Here is a 21,316-nt window from a genome sequence, read left to right as displayed (position 1 = left end):
ATACCCTAATATCTCCCAGTTTTGACTTTTGGTTGAGTTTACAAGATTTGCACGGGCTATGGCAAGGAAGAGATTCGTGTATGTATAGCCAGGAAGGAAAAACTCTCAGGCTCCCTCACTCCCTTCCTAACCCAACTGCTTTTTATTCTTCCAAGATAATCAAACCCAAAGGAGATGCTGATAGACTCCATGAAAAAAATCATCTGCAAATACGGACACCCTCAGTCAACCAAAAGTCATCCATTCCTAAAAAAGGTATTGGCTGACAAATTCTCCGATAGTGGGAACCCAGTTTCACGTTTTTTTAAAATAGGAAAGGTAATAATATATTTCTAACCCATGATGTATCTGTCAATTTATTGAATAGATAACATCGAATTTGTCAAAAATATTATGCTGCACTGAAGTAGTATACTGCAGTTTTTTAGGCATACCAATATCTTGTACATTTTCTTTATTTTCCTATGCATAGAAAAACATAATACGCATGACGATAGGTACATGTGCATGGCCAAGCTCATGTCTTCTACATGTTTACGACTTTCAATATACTTTATCCTGTCCAACTTCTCTCCTTTAGGAGGAAAGGCTACTTGGGCTCACTTGTTTGTTTCGTAGTCTGTTCCATTTTTGGAAGGCATGTTGGTCACTTCAAAATATGGGGAAGAAGACAAGCAAAAACTCACAGTATGTTTAAACAGCACAATTGTGAGATATGATGATGGCTTCAGGTGAAACATGAGATCCACAGAGGCCAATGCCCCATCCCCTCCCCAGGACACTCGGCAGCTCCATTTCACCAGCTCAAATACGCAAATTCTTCATAGAGGCTTAGAGTTTGGATAGTAAATTCCAGGTAACAATTTTTACAAGTCAGTAAAAACTATATGGAGGTGAGAGTTCATTTCAGTTAAAGAAGATTACAACATAATAAAGTTATTTGAGAATTATTTTCAGCCTAATGAGATTGTGAGACAAATTGCAAAATGGCTATAGAAATGGTGTTCTCCCGTGGAACTAGACTTCTAGACTTGACTATATGATTCTAAAAAATATACAGCACGAGGAGGATTTTCACTTGATGGGCAAGAGAAAAACAGAGATCCAGTGTTTATTCTGATGAGAAGTGGCTCTTTAATCACATCATTGAAGTGTTCAGAGACGAAAGGATTCTTCTTTCTAGTTAATTATTATTTACTAGCCAGTGGATTATTTTGCATAAATCTATATGCAACAATACTATTAAAAAATCCCAGCAGTATTGACTAATTAGTTTTCTCATTTAAGAGCTTTAATCAGGCTATTTTTCAAAGGAGAAATAAGAAGTGTTCTAAGCAAAATGTATTGATTATAAAGAAATTATATATTAAGTGAAATTAAAGGTATCTTAACAGAATGCCCAGTGGTAGAGTAGCATATCAACCTTGGCCTTACCCTTTAATTTCAAGGCTTCTAATACCTTTGAATCAGCTGTTACATCACTCACTAGCTTGATTTCAATATCTTGCGAAGTCAGTTGGAGCAACTTTTCAAAAAGACGTTGACCCTGGAAAAAATATTCAGAGATAAGGAAATCAGAAAACCTACATGTTGGCTATTTTAAATAGCTATAAATGAGCTCATTAAAAATTAAAACTATTCATTCAAATTTTAAAAGGCAAGCACTTCAACAATTGGTATTCAGGGAAGATTAATGAAATTCTTTCAAAAGAATTTATATAAATAGGGTAGTAGCACAAACACAGATTCCATTATGTCTTTTTGAATACTGTGCAATTAAACAATTGTTGCAGTAATAATTTCATTGCAATCTACCCTTCTTTCACTTTTTACATCTGCAGTTATCTAAACACAAAGAGGCAACAGCAAAGATTAAACAGTTGCTAGTTGTAGCCCAGAGAGACCTGGAGTCCAGCCGGCTTTCCAGTTTACAAACTATGTTTGTTAACCTCACTAATCTCCAGTTTCTTCCTCTGCAAAATGTAGATAATGTTAATATTTACTTCCAAAGGTTTTTGTGAAATTGGAGGCATTAATAGTCGGTAAGTACCCTTTAAGTATTAGCTATTCCGAAGAAAATCACAGCTACTAATCAGTGACTTGTATGCATTCATCCTATTGTTTAAATTTATTGTACTGAATTCAATTAATGTTCTGCCTAAAAATAACTGAAATAAGAACAAAATCAAAAATAAAGGCTTTCCTCACAAGATTTTCAAAAGCCTACCATTTTTATAATAAGTTTTATTCTCAGAGAAACTGAATAATGGCGGGTCTGCAGTCCTTGCATTATCTACGGTAATTGGATTACAGCATCACCCTGTTTATTTTCCCTTGTGTGTTTTGATAGACTTCCTCTCCTTATTATCATAAAAGGGAAATAGTCTTCTTTTACTGATTTTTCCGTTTTTTTGCTATTGGGCCACAAACTTAAATGCCTTCAGGGGCCCGACAGACAATAAGACATTGGCCCCTATGGCCCCCAAGTGGCAAAATCTCATCTTGCTTTGACAAGAATGGACTGTGAATAATGATTATATGGAAAGGGTTTGGAGCGTTAGGTGTGGGGAGCTGGTGTGCCCATGCGTGGGTGACAGCTGATAGCAAGAAGGAGTGTCCTGCACAATCTAGCAGGGCTCTAGCCTGGAGCTGGTCAGCACAGCCAACGTCCCATAACCCCCGGGTGTTGGAGGGTGGAGTAGAGGCTACACCCCATGTCATGCATGGAGGCTCCTTTTCGTTTTAACTAAGTGTAGAAATAAAAGTGGCCCAAAGTGGAGCTCATCGAAAACAACCAAATTCCTCTGCACCCCCTAAGCCTAGAGGCAGCCTCACCACAAACCAGGTATTTCTGTGCAGCAGGTTGAGTGAGTGCATTGGACAGGTATAAACTGCTTCTTTAAAAAAGAGGAAGGAGGGGAAAGGGTGGGAGAGAGAAAGAGAGACAGACATACAGAAAGACAGAGATAAGGACGGGAAAGAAAAAAACAGGTGCTGATTTATTGACTTCAGTGTCTCTATCACAGCATCTATCTCAATTTTCAATTTACTATGGAGAGGTGCAGGCTTGGATGGTGAGAGGCTCAGGGCTTTGAGGTTCTTCCCCAGACAGAGTCAACACCAACATGACTTTTCTTGCCAGCTGTGGTACTCCTCCAGGACGGCCACTGTACCCTTACTCTGCGGAAGGTCTAGTGATGTCTGCACAGCCCAGATCTCTAGAGTCAAGACTTTGGTCATCACATATTCATTCGCTGTTTATATTTTTCCCTTTTAGGCAGAGCCATACTTTGTGTGTTTCATGAGACTCCCCCTCTCCTAGTTAGTGGGCCAGTATTTTTAAACAAATTCATTTATTTTTCCTCTTAGTTAACAGAATATATCTAGCCCAAATGAAATATAAGAGAACATCTAACCTATCTGTGTTTCTGGCTCCGTGCCTTAAATTGATTCCCGCTGTGTTATTTTTGTGGGGTTTAAGACAAAGAAGACCAGAACTCTCAAAATATGAATGAAAATAGAAACTGTGAAATGTACAGATACTGGGAGACTGTCATTAAATAAAGCTTATTTTTACTTTTAGTATGTGCCCATTGCTTACGCCAAGGAATCCTAAAGTTTTTAATCATAGCGCTCGCTGTAATGAACGTAGGCTTAGGTAGAACTTCCGTACCTGGGCTTGAGGTGGAACTTCTATTAAATCTCTCACGTTCAGCGTGTTACCTCCCCATCCAGTCATTTTCATTAAGATAGTCAAAATGTAATAATTTCCAAAGACATTAAACAACCTATTTTATGCCAAGTTCTGCAGTAAGGCCTAGTGCTTTCTGAGTTAAATTTTCTCATTATTTTTTAAATGAAGAAATAGGAAAAAGCCCCCTGGCTTTTAAACATCAGCAATTTAAAACCTTGCCCTTTCTGGTGAAAAACATTAGCCAATATTTCAAACTTAAATAAATCATCTCAAAGATAGTGTCTCAGGGATGCTGACCGACTTTAAGCCAATTTTTAATGAAGTCTGCGAAAACCTTATGACGGACAGTACAGTCCTGTGCAGGAAGCTGTACCCCAGGATAGGGGCTCAGCTCAGCCCCATGGCGACTTTGAAGAGGCCGTTGAATGCATGAGGCCCTTTTGATTTTGCAGGAAAGGAAAAAAACCTGTTTCTCTACTCTCCTAGGTTCATTGGCTGGGGGCCCATGAATCAAACTGATAAAAAACTAATAAGAGAAAAACCAAAGTTTTAATTATACACACACAAAGTTTTAATTACACGCAAACAACGGAGCTCCACAAAGAAATGAGGCTCAGGGTGGCCGGATGACTAAGGTTTATATCCCATCTCAGGCTAAACAGAGGAAAATGGGTTTGGAGCTTCTGGGTGAGGAAGGTAAAAGGAGAAACTTTATGGAAAATAAGGGCTGTCTTATCATGTAGCTAAGAGTCTTTCAAGTGGGAAGAGTTGCCTCCAGGAGTAGCTCTCTTCCTGGTATGGAGATGCCTTTTACTAATAGAAATTTCCTTTATAAATAGGAATTTCCTTTACAAAATGGGAAATTTATGCTCTATTTTTAGGTAATTAGAGAGTGGTAAAGAACTTTTCCTGCATCTGCTGGTTCTCAAGTGCCTTTAGCTCAAAATAATCCATATGCCAAAGAGGCATATTTTGTGTGGTATATTCATATTCTGGTACTGGGGATTATAAATACTGCTTGCTTCTGTTGACTGAAAACAACAGGATGAAATGCCCACATATCATATGAAGGAAATAAGCAAAAATGCTAAAGAGAAACCAAAAGAAAAGTCATGCTGGATGAACTTAATTCCGGGGATTATGTAGACTATGGTGGTGGTTTTCAAACTCATTTTAGCAGTGGAACTCTTTGTTCACATGAAAACTTAAGCTAAACATCTCCTCCAGTTCCTTCCTTCCTTCCTGTACAGAATCTGCCCCCACGCCCCCCGGGCTCCACAGAACATGTTGGAAAACCACTGAATTTTACTCCTCATCATAACAGGAACCTTCAGGATATTGAGATTTCCTACAAACTGAGAACCTGGGGCTGGGAGTATGAGGTATTGAGGGGACAGAAATTCTTTGGTTGCCTCAGAGGGGAACTGGTAAACCATCTAATGCTGCACCCCTAGTTTTCGCCTTCCTTCCCATGAAAGGAATAAGCCACCCATAGTCTGATAAAGTCAAGTATCAACACATTCTTGTGGGGACCCAACCACAAGAGGGAAGATGCTTGAACACCATGGGCACCTGCTGATACAGGCTAATGGAGAAGACAAGAACTGGGGCTAAAACACAGCATGAACACTCAAGGACAGTCACATGTGGCTGCTGCTAATACTTTATGATTTTACAACTAACTTCGAGGAGTAATTAAAGAACAGTATGGCCATTGTTGAGGCCTGAATTAGTGGCCTGAAGACAAAATGGAAGAAATTTATCTCAAAGCACACAATGCACACACACACACAGAGAAAGCATAAGAGGAATTAGAGGAAAGGCTGAAAGATAAATTGAGGAGCTATAACATGTGGCTGATAGAAGTACTGAAAGAGGAAAAGAAGCAAAAGAGAATAAGTTTGCAAATAATAGAAAAAAAATTATCCACATTGAGTGAGGAAAGACCTAAATCTACAAGTTGAAAAGATACCTGAAGATGGAGGTAAATTTCATGTTGAAAGACATATCTAGGCACATTCTATAAAATTGTTGAACATCAGGGAAAAAGACAAATTTTGGTCAAAAAATGAAAAAAGTAACCCATCCAGGAAAACGGAGCAGACAACTGGTATGGAACTAACTGTCTGCAAGGACATGGTGGCTACGGACTATAGGAGACAAAGACTGAAGTCAAAGAACCCTTTACCCACTCAAGGATGTTACCTGCCAGGGTGAAAAAAATATTTGCTGATACATATAACTTAGAGACCATATTGCCTACATCACCCATATGAGGAAGATGTTCAAAAAAGGACTTTAACTGAACAGTACATAACACTGAACACCATCAAAAAAAACAAAATGAAGGGGAAAAGAAAGAGTGAGGAACAATACAAGAAGTGTGTGTGTTTAATGCATTTGCTAAATATGGATTTTTGAAACAGAAAAGACACATTGTAGAAGGTCTACCGAGAATCTATTACAGGCATTCTCAATGGGGGTGATATTGCCCCGAAGGGGCTGAGATTGGTTCTTGGGGGAGGCTGAAATAATGTTACACTTTTTATGACTAATACACAGATACACACACAACACATATATAGTATATCTGTGCTATTAAAATTTCATGGAAGGGGCAGGATTAAGAAAAAAAAAAATCTAAAAATGCTCCTAAGTAAGATGATGATAAAAAACAAGATGAGAAATGCTGACCTACAACCAACCAGATAAACAATCTCAGTAAAAATTAAACTAAAAATGGGGGAGGGCTTAAACGCACTAGATGGGAAAAAGTAAGCCATTATTATGTAATGGCACAATTTGTGGAGCTATGATAGCTACAATCTGAGATATACCAAACAGCATAGCAGCTAAATACATAAAGCAAAAATGAATAGAAATGTAATTAATATACTATCACAATCTAATACTTCAAAATACATTTTTCAAAATTGGGCAGATCTAACAGAAAGCAAATGAGGACATATGAAAATTAAATATCATCAATCACCTTGATTATATTATGCATTTTTATATATTTCTCATTTTATATTAGCAAATCCCCTCAAAACAATTTTTGTTTGTTTGTAAATATCTGTGAAAATCTATTCTGTAGCTGCTGTTAAAAAAACCTGAACAAAAGTTATAATGGAATATTCTATAGGCTTCATTCTCTGATCATAACCTAATAAAATGAGTAACAGATCATTGAGGTATAATTCATAAAACAAGCCTTATCTATTTAGAAATTTTAAAACTCCCTCTTAGATTATCCTTACACCGAAGGAGAAAAGAACAGTAAATTTAAGTATTCTCTAGAAAGCTATGAATAGATGAGTGCCTTACAGCAAAACCACGAAATGAAGCAATATCTGGTGTCAGAGAGAAATTTATAACCATAAGTGCCTTCAGTATTATTAAAAAATACTATAAAGTCATAGTAATCATATTAATATGGTAGAGGCATAAGAATGGACAAATAGATAAGGGAATTTAGTAGCTAATCCAGAAATGGTAGGCGCAAGATTTTTTGATCAATAACAAAGATGATATTTCGATTCAGTTTGCAAACGTTAAAAAGGTTTAATCTGGCACAAGTGGAAGGACCCTTATATGATATCACATAGAAAACATTGTTCTCAGAATTAGTACTTACTAATACTTTCAAGAAAATCCAGGTCCCTACATGTACCATCTTGGAGTGGGGGAAACTTTAACCAAGTTGTAGTAGGAAAATAACAGCCCCAAAGCTATCAGGGCTAATCTCTAGAACCTGTCAATGTACCTTATTTGGAAATAGAATCTTTGCAAATATGATTAAATTAAAGATCTTATGGTGGGGAGATTATCCTGGGTTTTCTGAGGATAATCCTAAATGCAATCACAAGTGTACTTATAGGAGACAGGCAGAGCGGATTTGACAGAACTACAGGAACAGGCAATGTGGAGAGGGGGCAGGGAGAGATGTGTATTTGAAGCAAGACACATGCCTTGATTTTTTTGTTTTTAAATTTATGACTTAAGAGACAAGACCATATATACATATGAATCCCCTCTGGACTCAATTCATTAGTTTATTTAATTAACCAATTAGTTTCAATCTGCTATAAGAGTGACATCTCATCGATTTATGCTTTGCTGAATTTTCCAGTGTGTACGATACGCAAAGTTTGCCAGGGATATGTCAGTGTCAATGTTTATTCTCAAATATTCCCAGGACCATGTGAAGTGTCTTTTAAGCAAGGGACTTTACGTGTCAGGGACCTTGGAAAGTGCTGGAGATAGTGAGCAAACCATGCAGATGATAAATAAGCAAAGGGGACACAATGTGCCAAATTCCAGGATGGAGGATGTCCAGGTCTAGGGGGAAACATGCAGGGCACTAGGAACCATAGCCTAAGGCACTCAGGGAAAGTTCCCCAAAGGAAGGGAGGGAAGAAAGAACGTTCCAGGTGGAGACCTCCAGTGGAGAGTCCAGGAAGCAGGCAGGAGACAAGGCTGGGGAGATGGGTAGGGACACATCATGAAGGGTCTTGTAAGACAGGTGGGAGGGTTTGGATCTCATCCGGGAAGCAGTGTGGACCCTCTGAAGCATTTTCCGCAGGGAAGGATGCAATCAAATTTTCGTTCTACAAGAGAACTCTGCAAACCGGAGAACGACCGGTACAGGGCAAGATTGGAGGCTGAAGGAGCAATTAGAAGGTGTGGTTTGGTGGGAGATCACACACCCCGGGCTAGGGACGTGTCCATGGCCACGCAGGCCCCGCTCCTTAGTCGAGAATGCCCCCTTTTTGGCAACGAGCGACAAGGAACACGGCTTGACAGCAGCACAGATACGCGCTGCGGAAGCGTGCAGGCTGCCCACCCATTCATTACAATTGTAACAGGCACCGTCTCGTTACGGGATTTAATTATTCTGAACAGTTAATCATCGAGACTTTGCCTAATGATGGTTATCTCGATTATGCACCCCGTGGGCATGAACAGAGCCGTCCCTGTCAGGGGCAGATGAAGAGAGATGACTACGCTCATCATGCCAATAATGGGCCAGGAAACTGCAAGGGACTCATATTGGGAGAAGAGAGTTGGTCACCGAGCCCTGGGCAGATGGAATCCTGCAGTAGCTGAACGGAGCTGCCTGGCTGCCCAAGCGTCCGCTCCAGCTGCAAAGGGCAGGCGGACAACGCTACCCTGGCATGGCCATTTAGCAGGGTCTGGGAGACCACAGCATCCACAGCCCTGCCCCATCCCTTGGCTCCAGAGGAAAGTGAGATTGGGGCAAGACAGGAACACCAGGACCTGCCAGACCCCCAACGCTTCCACAACCCCTCATTCTGAGTGGGCAGAGGGTCCCACACAGAACAAAGCAAAATTCCTTCAAAATCTCACTCTGGGGGGGCTTCAGCAAAGCCAGGGAGTAACCATGAGAATGCTCCATGTGCCCCCTGAAGATCCCACAGCCTTAAGAAAGCAACTCAGACTCTTTAGTCCTCTTATTCTACATTTGAGAATTGATCTTGAGCAAATGAGTAAAAAGAAAAAAAAAACCATTTTGCACAAAGCTATTTACTGTAGCAGCATTTATGCAGAAAAAGGGGAAAAAAGAGATATAGCTTAAAAGTCCAACCAATAGAGAGAAATGGATACACGAATTTAATCTGGTGGATCCATTCCATTGCATATTTTGCAGCCAATTAAAAAAATGTTTGCCACAATTTCTAATAAAATGGAAAAGTGCTTATGTTGTAATGTTAAATTCAAAACGAAGATATAAATTTCTTTATATAATATGAGCCTATGTATGTAAATTATGCACAAAATATCAAACTGTCAAAACTTTTTTTTTGTTGATGGCCATATGGATGATTCGGTTTCTCTTCCATTTCTTTGTAGTTTCCAATTTTTTTATGGTGAGAGGCTACTACTATTATACTGAGAAAAAAAAATCCAATCTATTCTATTTAAATGAAAGTACCAAAACGACAGATGACCACAGGGAAATAGGAAGGCTAGAGATGAAAGTACAGAGAGAAAACAAACAAGCATACGAGCAAACAAAACTCAGACAAAACAATCTTGAAGAAAGTAATTATTTAATCCAAATAATTGGAAAGAATATCTTGGGATCATGATTTATTCATGTCTAGATGACTGGATTGAAAAGGAATCACAGAGGTCAAACTCTTGCTAATGACAGTGCTTATGAGTTTACATCAGAATAAGGATTTCCCTTGAAAATATATTGGAAAGCAAGCAAGAGCGTGCGCAGGATTACTCAACAGATGGGGAAATGGAAGCAGGATGAAGCAGCGGGAACTTACGAAGAAAGAAGAGGACTCAGGAAGTAACAGAATCCACCAGAGCCTGGGAGCCCCGAGCTCTGCTGAACAGCCAGGAGCGGAGGTAAACTCTACACCAGCCTGTCTGCTGACAGCTCCTTTCACTGTGGTTCTGCTACTCCGTATTCTGCTAAGTGGTTGGTCTGTCTCTCTCACTATGCTTTGAGCTCTATGGGGGTAGGGACCATAGCTTATTTGATTTTGTATCAGCACCTCAATAAATGTCTGTTCAATAAAGGCACCTTCGAAATCATTTTGTTGCCACAGTTTGAATGGGAGAATGTTAATTTAATAAATAAGCATTTTCTGAGTGTTCATTTTGTAGAGCAAGGAAAAGATGCTATTTTGAAACAGGGGACACTCTTTCCATAAGGTTATGCTATTTTTATGCTGACACTGCACCCGGAGTTCTACCGAAGTCCTATTTAGCCTGGAGAGGAGAAGAGCAATCTACTGTTTCAAATCAACAGGCGATCGCTGAGCTCCCTTCTCTTCCTGGTCACACCGGACAATAAAGTCACTAGAATAATACAACAGGGGTCTAGAGTCCAAGACTACGGGAAATACTCAAATACAAGCTGTTGCTCATTTATAGCACAGCTATGGGAAAAAACTGCAATAACAGGATTAAATTGAAACAGGCAAAATTAGGTTAACAAACCAGGTAGGGAAGATGGGGCAGGGGCCAACCTGGCCCTGTTTTTCAATATATGCAAACTGTACAGTGTTTATTAAACCGGGGTGGTTTATAGCAGTAATTCTCAATCCTGGCTGCTCCGTGGAATCCCATAGTCATTTTTAAAAAGTATCAAAGCCTGGGCCCCTTTCCAAGAATTCTAACTCAACTGGTGGTCTGGGGTGGGCATGGGCATCAGTATATTTTAAAAGCTCCTCAGGCTGGTTCGACTGTCAGGCACGGTTGAAAACCATCACATTGGCTTGGATCTCTGGGCCGTGGTCTCGAATATTTGGTTCAGAATAAACCTCTGTAAATTAATTCACAGGGTCTGGATTCCTTCCCATTGACATCTTTCTTGCACCAGAAAGTCTGAACACCTAGGAGGGTTTACTGAGTTCATAGAGCAAAGGGTCAGAATTGTTTAGTTCAACACTTTTCAGACTTTTTAAAGCAAGCCATAAAGATTCCTCTAGGAGGGGACCCTCCCCGTACCAAGCCCTTATCACCATGGACCGGAAACTGGGGGCTGCAAGGGACCTGCAGAAATATACTTAACAAAGTAACCCTTACTTTCCACTAGCTTTAACCCCCTACCCCTATAACTTCTAGTGATCCCCCTAGAAATTCGCTGCCCCTAGCCAGATCCCCTTTGTTCTGTCATTTCTTCTCAAATTTATCATTCTTTGTCTAGAAAGTATAAAAGCATTTTACTTTTTACCTTGGTGACTTCTTTGGACTTCACTCTCTTGTGAAGATCTCCATGTAAAACCAATAAAATTTGCATGCTTTCCTCTCGTTAATCTGCCTGGTGTGACTTTGGTTTCTAGATCCAGCCAAATAACCCACTAAGAGCTAAATAGGGTTGGAGCTTATCTCAGGCTTCCCCGCAGAGCCTTTGATGTAACGGGATTAAGTTTTAATGAACAAGGTGAATGTATTTGGCACGTAGAAGAGATGTGAATTACTATGGCCAGAGAGTGGCTTGTGCTATGTCATTTTGAAAGATGACTGTCAACAGTTCTTCTCATTCCTGTACAGGGACGCTACTCCTCCCACCCTGGACTTGTGACTTACTTCGAACAGTGGAATAGGCTGGAAGCAACATTCTGGGATTCCAGAGCCCGGGTCTTAACAGGCCTCATAGCTTCTGCTTCCGCCCTCTTAGGATCCAACCACCATGCAATGAGCTTGGGATACCTTACTAAGTGATGAAAGAAGCCACAAAAAGAGAGATCCAACCACCTCCAGATGGCCCAGCCACCCCAGTTGAGATACCAGATATGTGAGGAAAGCCATGTTGGGTCCAAACCACCCCAGACAACATTACGCCAATCAAAGATGAGTCCACCTGCCAAACTCTGCCCAGAATCATTCATAAATAAACGATTGTTACTTTTTAAACCACCAGTTACAGGATGATACATTATGCAGCAACAAATCCTGAAACACCTACTTAAACAGTAGAGATGGGCAAATGCCGAACACAATTAGAAAATTCATTCAATTCTTCTTTAGCATGGCTTTGTGTTTTTTTTTTTTTGGTTGGTTGTATTGTACCGATTTTCCAGTAACTTGACTTTAAAATAGTATAAATGAATAGAGTCAATTACATGTTGAATAGATTCAACAGATTTCAAAGTACCAATGAGATAATGGTTATGGGTTTAATGCCAACATATTTTGTCTACAAACAGACAAAACTGATTGTACCCATGATGCATATAGGACATACAAGCAGAGGCCAGTGGTCACATGCTTGCACAGGACAGCTCAATGCAAACTGTAATGGTTGTACCAATACCAAGAAAAACACACTAAAGATGACCAGGATCATTTTCCTACAACCAGAGCATTGCATTCAGAAATCATTTAGATCATTTAGTCAGTTTTTTAAAAGCTGTTCTCTGTAATAAGCACATTGCTTTTGCCCACACACCCAAATAGGATAGAGTCAAGAATAAATAATTAACCTGGGACGTTTGACTGCACTATTACAAAAATTGGGCTCTGGGGCCTAAAGGTGAATTATAACACAAATTAACCAAATCAATGCCTCAGCAAGCAGTTATGGGATTACAACTATGAACATGCACGTTGTGCAAAGCAGAATTCTGGGCCACGCCATTGACAGAGGTAGCATGTAAATGGCATCCCCCCTAAGTTGTTCAACACAGCAATGCTGTACAAAGAGCCTACTGCAGGCAAAGATGAAGAATGATTTTGCCCTTGAAAACTTGGCATTCTAGTAGGAGCTGAGCGACATATGATTAACAACGGCACATATACATAAACATAATGATATACATGTACGCTGGGTGAAGGTAGACTAAGAAAAATGAGCTTGAGCTTGAGAAGCACAGGACTAGAATGCTAAGGAGGGTAAAATGCACATAAGTAAAATCATCACACACAAAGAGGATGCAGCTTACCTGACATGCTGATGGATGAGTGTGGTTGAGATCCCAATGGGAAGACACTATGTCAATAGACTTTTTGGCCATGTTGAGTAAATTCATCCAGCCTTGGAAAAGTGATAAGTGAAATGGTGCATTTTCTGAATAGTTAAGGCCTTCAGGAATATTTTCCACCAGGGCAATTCTTAGAAAAGATTTTGAAAAACAAACAAACAAAATCTAGTCAAATTTGAAGCCACAGATCTTTTTTATACATGCATATAGAAACATCTGAAAAACACTCTGAAGGTATATCTCCCTCATAATTTACATTTTTCCACCAAATGCCTTTTACATCTCCCCTTTGCTAATCTATTGTGTTCTGAGAATTTATGCTCTGTTTTTCCATAGTTAGTATCTGTGTTTCAGAAAAATCATGGTAAATATCCCTAATGCCCAGTTTCAAACTAGTCTTGAAAAAAGTTCAAAACTTCCTATATAATTATCTTCTTCTAGTAATACATTTCCTTTATTTTTTCTCTGCAGCAATGCAATTCTTTTGTAAGATACTACTCTGCAAGTTACTTGAGACCATAAATTAAGTTTTGCACATCTCCAGTTTCTAATACAATGTTGGGCATATACTAGAACTCAATAAATGTGATTATTATTGCTTAACATCTCTATAATACTTTCCAGCCTAGGGTGGAAAGTATTTCTGGGAAGAAAGTTATAAAACCCGCCTGTGTAGAGCTTTATTAAAGTCAGAGGCAAGGAATTAAAATGACAGTAATAATCAAGCCCTAAAGTAACTGCAATCAGAATTATCCTAATAAGTTTGTTTTTATACTTTTTAAAAAATAGTGACAATGTATCCATTGTGACTGGCTTTCCTTGGCATTTCAGTGACGGCTGCATTTTTTCACTTTTGAGGTAGGTGACACATAACTTCCTAACAAAGGAATGAACAGTTTTTTCCCCCAGTCTAAAAAATGCATATCCTCCTGAAATTCTCGATGGAAAGACCCCAAACCCTTAAGAAAATACCTGTTAAACACTTCCCAAACAAAAATCTCTCTTGTTCATAGTTGAATGCCCAGAGTCATAATTAGAGCTCAATAAATGCTTATAGAATGAATTTCAGCTTTCATCGAAGAATTTAGCACTTCTCAATAATACTGTTAACTGTTACTCTTAATGATGCTTGTTTCATTTAGCTTGCTTTAGGAAAAAAAAAAACTACACTGCTGATAAAATGTTCTTGTGTATTTGAGGAACCTAGACTATTATAGTCAGAATGGAGTTTGGGTATGTGGCCCAGAGACATTTACAATTTTGGGGTCCAATCATACCACCACCACCAGCCCTTATAAGCACAGGACAACCAAATTACTATGACTATGACAAATCTCCCTAGTCCTCAGAAACTTATAACCAAGCGGAAAAGCCTGTCTTGTACATACTGATTCAAAAAGGAGGCAGAATCTAATAAATGGTGAAATAAGTAAAAATAATTAGATGGATAATTCATCACCTAAGAATCATTGGAACATGGCAAGAAAGGAAAACTTAATTGTGATTGGGAATATCTGGAATTGAAAAAAGCTGGACTTGAAACTAGTCTTCAAAGATAGAATTTTTTTTATGAGTGAGCTGAAAGAGAAAGATACTCTAGTTAAAAGGGAGGAGTTTATAAAACATGATGTGTGTAGATATTGGTGAGTAGGTAAGCCAAGGGGAGCATGAGGCAGGTGGTTGTGACAATGGGGAAACAGGCAGCATCTGTAGGGACCACACTGTGGAGGTCCTGAACCAGGGGAAGAGGTGGGCTTCATTCCGATGCATTTGGGAGCAACCAAGTGTGTTTTAGGGCAATAACTTTGACAGCACACCTGTATGCTAGTGGGATAGAGAAAAGGGAGATAAAAGATGAAAAGTCAAGAGAGAGTGGAGGCTGCTGCAATAGTCCAGGAAAGAAAAACAAAAAGTATGAATTAGGTCAATGAGAATAAAAAGAGGCAGCAATGGACATTTTAGAAACCAAATTTTAACCATTTAGTGCTTGACGGGTATGAGGAGCAAGAAAAGGAAACAACGAGGACTCTCAGATTTCCTTGCAGAGGCATCATTCTGTCTCTTAACTGGGCTCTATAACAACTTCCAATGGTCTCCTTGCATGGATTCTTGACCTTCTCCAAAACATTTTCCATGCTGCAGCTGGATTAATCTTTTAAAAATGTAAATCCTAACACTCTGCCTGCTGCCTAACTAAACCTTGCATGAACTTCCCCACCATCCTTACGATGACATGCCCTCATCCCACTCCAGCATGGCTGGCAAGCATTTACCCGTCTGTCCTGTCTGTCTGCAGCTTCACTGGCTCCAAATTCCCTCTTTGGATTTTACACCACAGCCACACTTGACATCTTTTCCTCCTTCCCTGCTATTCTCTCTAGACTTTGGCATTTCATGTGCATTTTCCCAAGCCCAATTCCTACACTGGTCATTGAGCTATCTCCCAACTAACTTTCAAAGTTCCAGTGAAAACATCAATTCCCCTGATAGGCTTCCCTGTGCCCCTAAACCGGGCGAGATCCACTTATTATCAATTTCCACAGTGACCAGCTCCTCCCTTTTCAACCAACTCATCACTCTTGAAATTCCTTGCTCAAGGTTGACTTTCCTTGATGGGTTTCAGGGTGTGTGAAGGCAGGAACCTACTCCATTGGCCCCAGATTTTATCCTCAGTGCCTAACATACTGCATAGTAAGTGCCCAAAGAATTTTTGCTGAGTTTCATTGAGATCAGAGCTGGGAAGATGGGGACTAATGCCCATTAAAACTGACAAGGAACATGGGAAAGATTGTAAATTGGGAATTGGGAGAGATTATTAAGGAAGAAAAGATGAAGACAAAACCCACCCAAAGCCTAATGTAGGGGAAATGCTTACATTTTTCAGGTTAGTAGGGTGGGAAACAGATCAGAAGATTCAGAAAGGACTATTACAGAAGAAGGAAGGCAAGAGAGGTTTAGGAGAAAGCAGGGTTCAGGATGCCAAAGTCAGAGAGGGTTAAAAGATAGAAAGGGGGGATTATTTTATCTCCTTCAAAACCTTCGAAGGCAATAGAGGCTGACATTGGATATTTTAATTCTGTCCACATTTAGAGCCTAATTATCTATGTTGATAGAAGCTAGACATAACACAAATAAATGACCCCAGATAATTAGCAGTTTCTTCCTCCCCTACCACCCATGAATATATTTAAAAACAATCTGACAAACAAACAAACAAAATTCTCCCCGACAAAACAAAACCAAAACACCACAGCTGCCAAGACATAGAAGAACTGACTTGTTTTAATTTCACTTTGATATAAAAGACATACTGAGAAAGACAAGAGGAGATTCAAGAAGCCCAGATAAACTAAACATATGAATCGAGGGGTTTGGAGAAACTGTACAATTATATTAATAGATGCCTCTGTACCAACCCTTTCTTCACGATCTCCCGTATGGCTTCTGCTGGGCACACAAATAAGCCAGAAGTCCCAATCTCCTTTGGAAATCTTTAGGCCAGGTGTTCTTAACCTTGAATCTATGGGTACAATTCAGGGGGATCTACGAGCTTGGCTTTTACATCTTTATTTTCCCTAATCTCTCACTAAAATTTAACATTCCCTTCAGTTATGAACATAGATAACAAACCACAGGAATATTAGCAGAACTCTCTATTTTGTCTCCATTAAGAATTTTTTTTTTTTTTTAAAAAGAAAAAGAAAACATAAATAAATCTTGTACTGTGGTACGGTTATAGCCAACATTTCCAAGTCTTCACCACTGTTTTGATATTGTTATTTCATGACTATGCTGGGCAAGATATACATGACCATATCATGAATTTGATTTTCAAAAAATATTTTGATAGCTTTAACATTTTTGGTTTCCTTTGCAATCTTTTCTGTTTTATAACAACTTATGGATTTAAAAACATTATTCAGGGAAGGATGCACAGGCTTCATCAGACTGTCGAAGGGGTCCACGGTAAGCAGCTTTCATCAGATGTATATTGCAACATCTGTTCCTTTTTCTTCCATTTCACACATACTCGTATGGATTTTAAAATAAGTTTTTTATTTTTAATTATTATGGGTACATAATTGTATATATTTACAGGGTACGTGTGTTTTGATACAGGCATACAATGTGTAACCATCAAATCAGGGTGACTGGGGTGTCCATCACCTCAAGCATTTATCTTTGTGTTAGGAACTTTCTAATTCTACTTTCTTAGCTATTGAAAAATACACAATAATTCATTGTTGACTATAGTCACCCTGTTGTGCTATCAAATACTAGATCTTGTTCATTCTATCTATATTTTTGCACCCTTTAACAATCCCCGCTTCATTCCCTGCTCCCCAATATCTTTCCCAGCCTCTGGTAACCATCATCCTACTCTATTTCCGTGAAATCAATTGTTTTAATTTTTAGTTCTTATGTATGAGTGAGAACACGTGAAATGGGTCTTTCTGTGGTTGGCATTTTTCACTTAACATAATGTTCTCCAGTTGCATCCATGTTGTTGCAAATGACAGAATTTCATTCTTTTTATTGCTGAATAATATTCCATTGTACATATGTATTTTCTTTATCCACTCGTCTGTTAATGGACACTTAAGTTGATTCCAAATCTTGGCTATTGTGAATAGTGCTGTGATAAACACTGGAGTGAAGATATCTTTTCAATATACTGGTTTCCTTTCTTTTGGATATATACACAGCAGTGGGATTGCTAGATCATATGGTAGTTCTATTACTAGGTTTTTGAGGAGACTCAATATTTTTTTCCATAGTGATGGTGCTAATTTACATTCCCACCAACAGTGTATGGGGGTCCCCTTTCTTCACATCGTCATCAGCATTCTTTATTGCCTGTCTTTTGGATAAGAGCCATTTTGACTGGGGCAAGATGATATCTCATTATAGTTTTGATTTGCATTTCTCTGATGTCCAATGATGTTGAGCATTTTTTCACATACCTGTTGGCCATTAGTATGTTTTCTTTTGAGACATGTCTGTTCAGATCTTTTGCCCATTTTTTAAATCAATTATTTGTTTTCCTATTTAGCTGTTTGAGCTTCTTACATGTTCTAGTTACTAAGCACTTGTCATATGAATAGTTTGCAAATATTTTCTCCCATTCTATAGGTTGTCTCTTCACTTTGTTGATTATTTCCTTTGCTGTGCAGAAGCTTTTTAGCTTGATATGACACCATCTGTCTGTGTTTGCTTTGGTTGTCTATGCTTTTGAGGTATCACTCAAGAAATCTTTGCTGAAACCAATGTCCTAGAGCGTTTCTCCTATGCTTTCTTTCAGTAGTTTCATAGTTTCAAGTCTTTTAATCCATTTTGATTTGATTTTTGTATACAGCAAGAGATGGGGGTCTAGTTTCATTCTTCTGTAAATGGAGATCCAGTTTTCCCAGCACCATTTATTGAAGAGACTATCCTTTTCCCAGTGTTTGTTCTTGGTACCTTTATGGAAAATGAATTCACTATGAATGTGAAGAATTTTTTTCCTTAGCAATTGAAGCCTTAGAAGTGGGTAGGATTATCAAGAAATCTTTCCAAAAAAATGAAAATTTGGTCAAAGTCAAATATGGGAAATATCCAATCATTTCTGGTTGGCAGAGAAAGTGGGGCAAGCAAAGAATACAGAGAAAAAAGTACTAGAGAAATTGGAAGAGAACGAAAGTGAAATTCCCTGGAAGCCAAGGAAGACCAAATTTATTTCAGTAGCTCCCCCTTAGCCTAGGTTTCCCTTTCCACGCCACGGTTTCAGTTACCTGCGGTCAACTGAGGTTTGAAAATATTACATTCAATAACGTATTTTGAGAGAGAGAGGGGGAGGGAGAGAGACCACATTCACATAACTTTTATTACAGTATTTGTTACAATCATTCTATTTTATTATTGTTTTTGTTATATCTCTCACTATGCCTGTTTTATTAATTAAACTTTATCATAGGTATGTATGTATAGGAAAAAATGTAGTACATATAGGGTTCAGTACTATCTGAGGGTTCAGGCATCCACTGGGGGCCTTAGAATGTATCCCCCGAGGATAAGGGGCGATTATTATATTGCTATTATTTGGTTCTTACTAAATATCAAAATAAACTATGAATTTATGGTACAAATAAAAATAGAGACAGCACTCATTTCTGGAGATCACATTTTTACTTGGGTAATGAATTCCGGGGAAGAGCCCCAGAATAATGTCCCTGCTTACCTGTTCACTTTCTTCCTCTCTTTCTTTACCTGGAGATTTTAATTGCTCCTTCTGCGACACACGGCTATTTTCTATGCTAGAAAAGGTCTCTAGGAATCAGCTTTGAAATGACTTGATTTATTCCCATGACCTATCCTTTTATTTCCTTTAACAGCTAACAGCTGGATACTCTATAGGGACCTGATCTAATTAGCATAGGAGCAGAACTCATTTACATGCCATCCCAGCCCTGGCTCTACTCTTACTTCCCAAGCTAGGAGAGAAAGCAGTCGGCAGATCTCATTAAAATTCACCTTTGGGCAAATCCCTGGAATGCCTACTTGCCATCTCTAAGAGAACTCTACCCAGAGGCTGGAGCACTATTTCTGACACCTAATAACTAGGGGAAAAGCTGAGTATACAGGGACACAATACAGCAAAAATCTCTTTATTCCTCTTTTCAGGGTACTTTAAGATAAATTACAAATGATCTGAACGGAGTCCAGGGAGCTTAGGGGGAATAAATAGAAGAAAAAGCTTTTTACATTGTTAATAGATTTTAAAATGGAATTCCAACTGTTCGTATTATTAGTATGTATTTATTCTTCAAACTTAATGTGATCAAGATTTCTCTTTCAATCCAGGAAAAATACTGCACCTCTGAAAGAAATATTTGTAATTTTCCTTTAATAAGCTACTGAACAATGAAGTCCATGCATTTGCGTGCTTTAAAAAGTGCTGTGTGTGTGTTCGTGTTTTGGTAAGTACAAGAAACTTTACAAAATATGATATTTTCACCCTTGATTTTGGTATTATTGTAGAGAAATGTTTAAAAGGAAAGAAATCGAAATAATCGGGACAAATCCCAGCTCTGCCAGTTAAGAGCTGTGTGACCTTTAGCAAATTACTAACCTCTTGAAACCTGTTCTTGCTTCTGAAAAGAGAAGAGGTTTTTACAAAGATTAGAGGAGAGAATCTCTGTGACGTGCTTTGTTCAATGCCTGTTTCGCGGTAAGTGCTACATACAAGACATTATTTTTAAAAGTAACTTACAGTCTGAAAACTTATAATTTAAAAACATTTTCTCCAGGTTTTCACATTGACACAGAACAGTTACTAAGAAGGTTCTACAAATATTGGCTAAATGGAGACACAAACTGGAACCTACATGTGAGTTTGCTTTTATAGCCTAATGCAATGGATTGGGTATTACGACTTGATCTTACAGAGGTGGCTGGCAGTCAATTCATTGACATTGATTCTCTAGATCTTGGTTCTCTGTTGGCATTAATCAACAAAGCTGAATGGATGACCTCAGCTCATCAATACAATTAGATTTTCATTTAAAGCAAAGTGATCGCTTTTGTATTTGTACCCTCATTGGGGCCATATGGCTAGAATTAAAGCCCAGGATTGACAAGACAAAGGTTAACCTTGCAGAAAGGATACTGGAATCTTGGACACTGAAGTAGAAGATGACTTGCTACTCCTGTGGCAGATTCACTAACCACCTCTGGACATGGAAACAGTTGACACAGACCTAATGACCTTGTTTTCATTCAGCTGAGATATGTGTTACATTTTTTCTCAAGAATTTGGGTCAGGTTGAGCTTACTTACGAAAGATAGCAGAAAGCATATCAGCAAGGCCTGGCTAGCTAATAGTAGCCTGATAATTCTTAATCTGGCATAGGGAGGAATATTGTTTTATATTAAAGTAATTAAGGATTTGCTTTAACCATTTTTTTTTAAATAGAGACAGGGTCTTGTTCTGTCACCCAGGCTGGAGTACAGTGGCCCAACCATAGCTCACTGCAGCCTCGGACTCCCAGGCTCAAGCGATCCTCCTGTCTCAGCCTCCCAAATAGCTGAGACTACAGGTGTGTGCCACCGTGCCTGGCTAAGTTTTGTAATTTTTTTATTTTTGGTAGAGACAGGGTCTGGCTATGTTGCCCAGGCT

At 38.8% G+C, this 21,316-nt stretch overlaps 1 protein-coding gene across 2 annotated transcripts in view; it reads right to left on the bottom strand.

The window, feature by feature from the left end:
* The window catches only part of PLD5 (phospholipase D family member 5), a 193,802-nt gene that overhangs the window by 71,677 nt on the left and 100,809 nt on the right, over positions 1–21,316 (bottom strand). For both annotated transcript variants that reach the window (XM_045536958.1, XM_045536959.1), the window contains exons 3-4: positions 13,123–13,291; positions 1,435–1,546 (exon numbers count right to left, since the gene is read on the bottom strand). In XM_045536958.1, coding sequence (XP_045392914.1) covers positions 1,435–1,546; positions 13,123–13,291 — 281 coding nt within the window. The remainder of the gene's footprint in view (positions 1–1,434; positions 1,547–13,122; positions 13,292–21,316) is intronic.

The sequence above is a fragment of the Lemur catta genome, chromosome 25 (genome assembly GCF_020740605.2).
Source record: "Lemur catta isolate mLemCat1 chromosome 25, mLemCat1.pri, whole genome shotgun sequence".
Taxonomy (NCBI): Eukaryota; Metazoa; Chordata; class Mammalia; order Primates; family Lemuridae; genus Lemur; species Lemur catta.
Note: the sequence above shows the minus strand (reverse complement) of the source record. Positions and strands in the feature narration are given on the sequence as shown.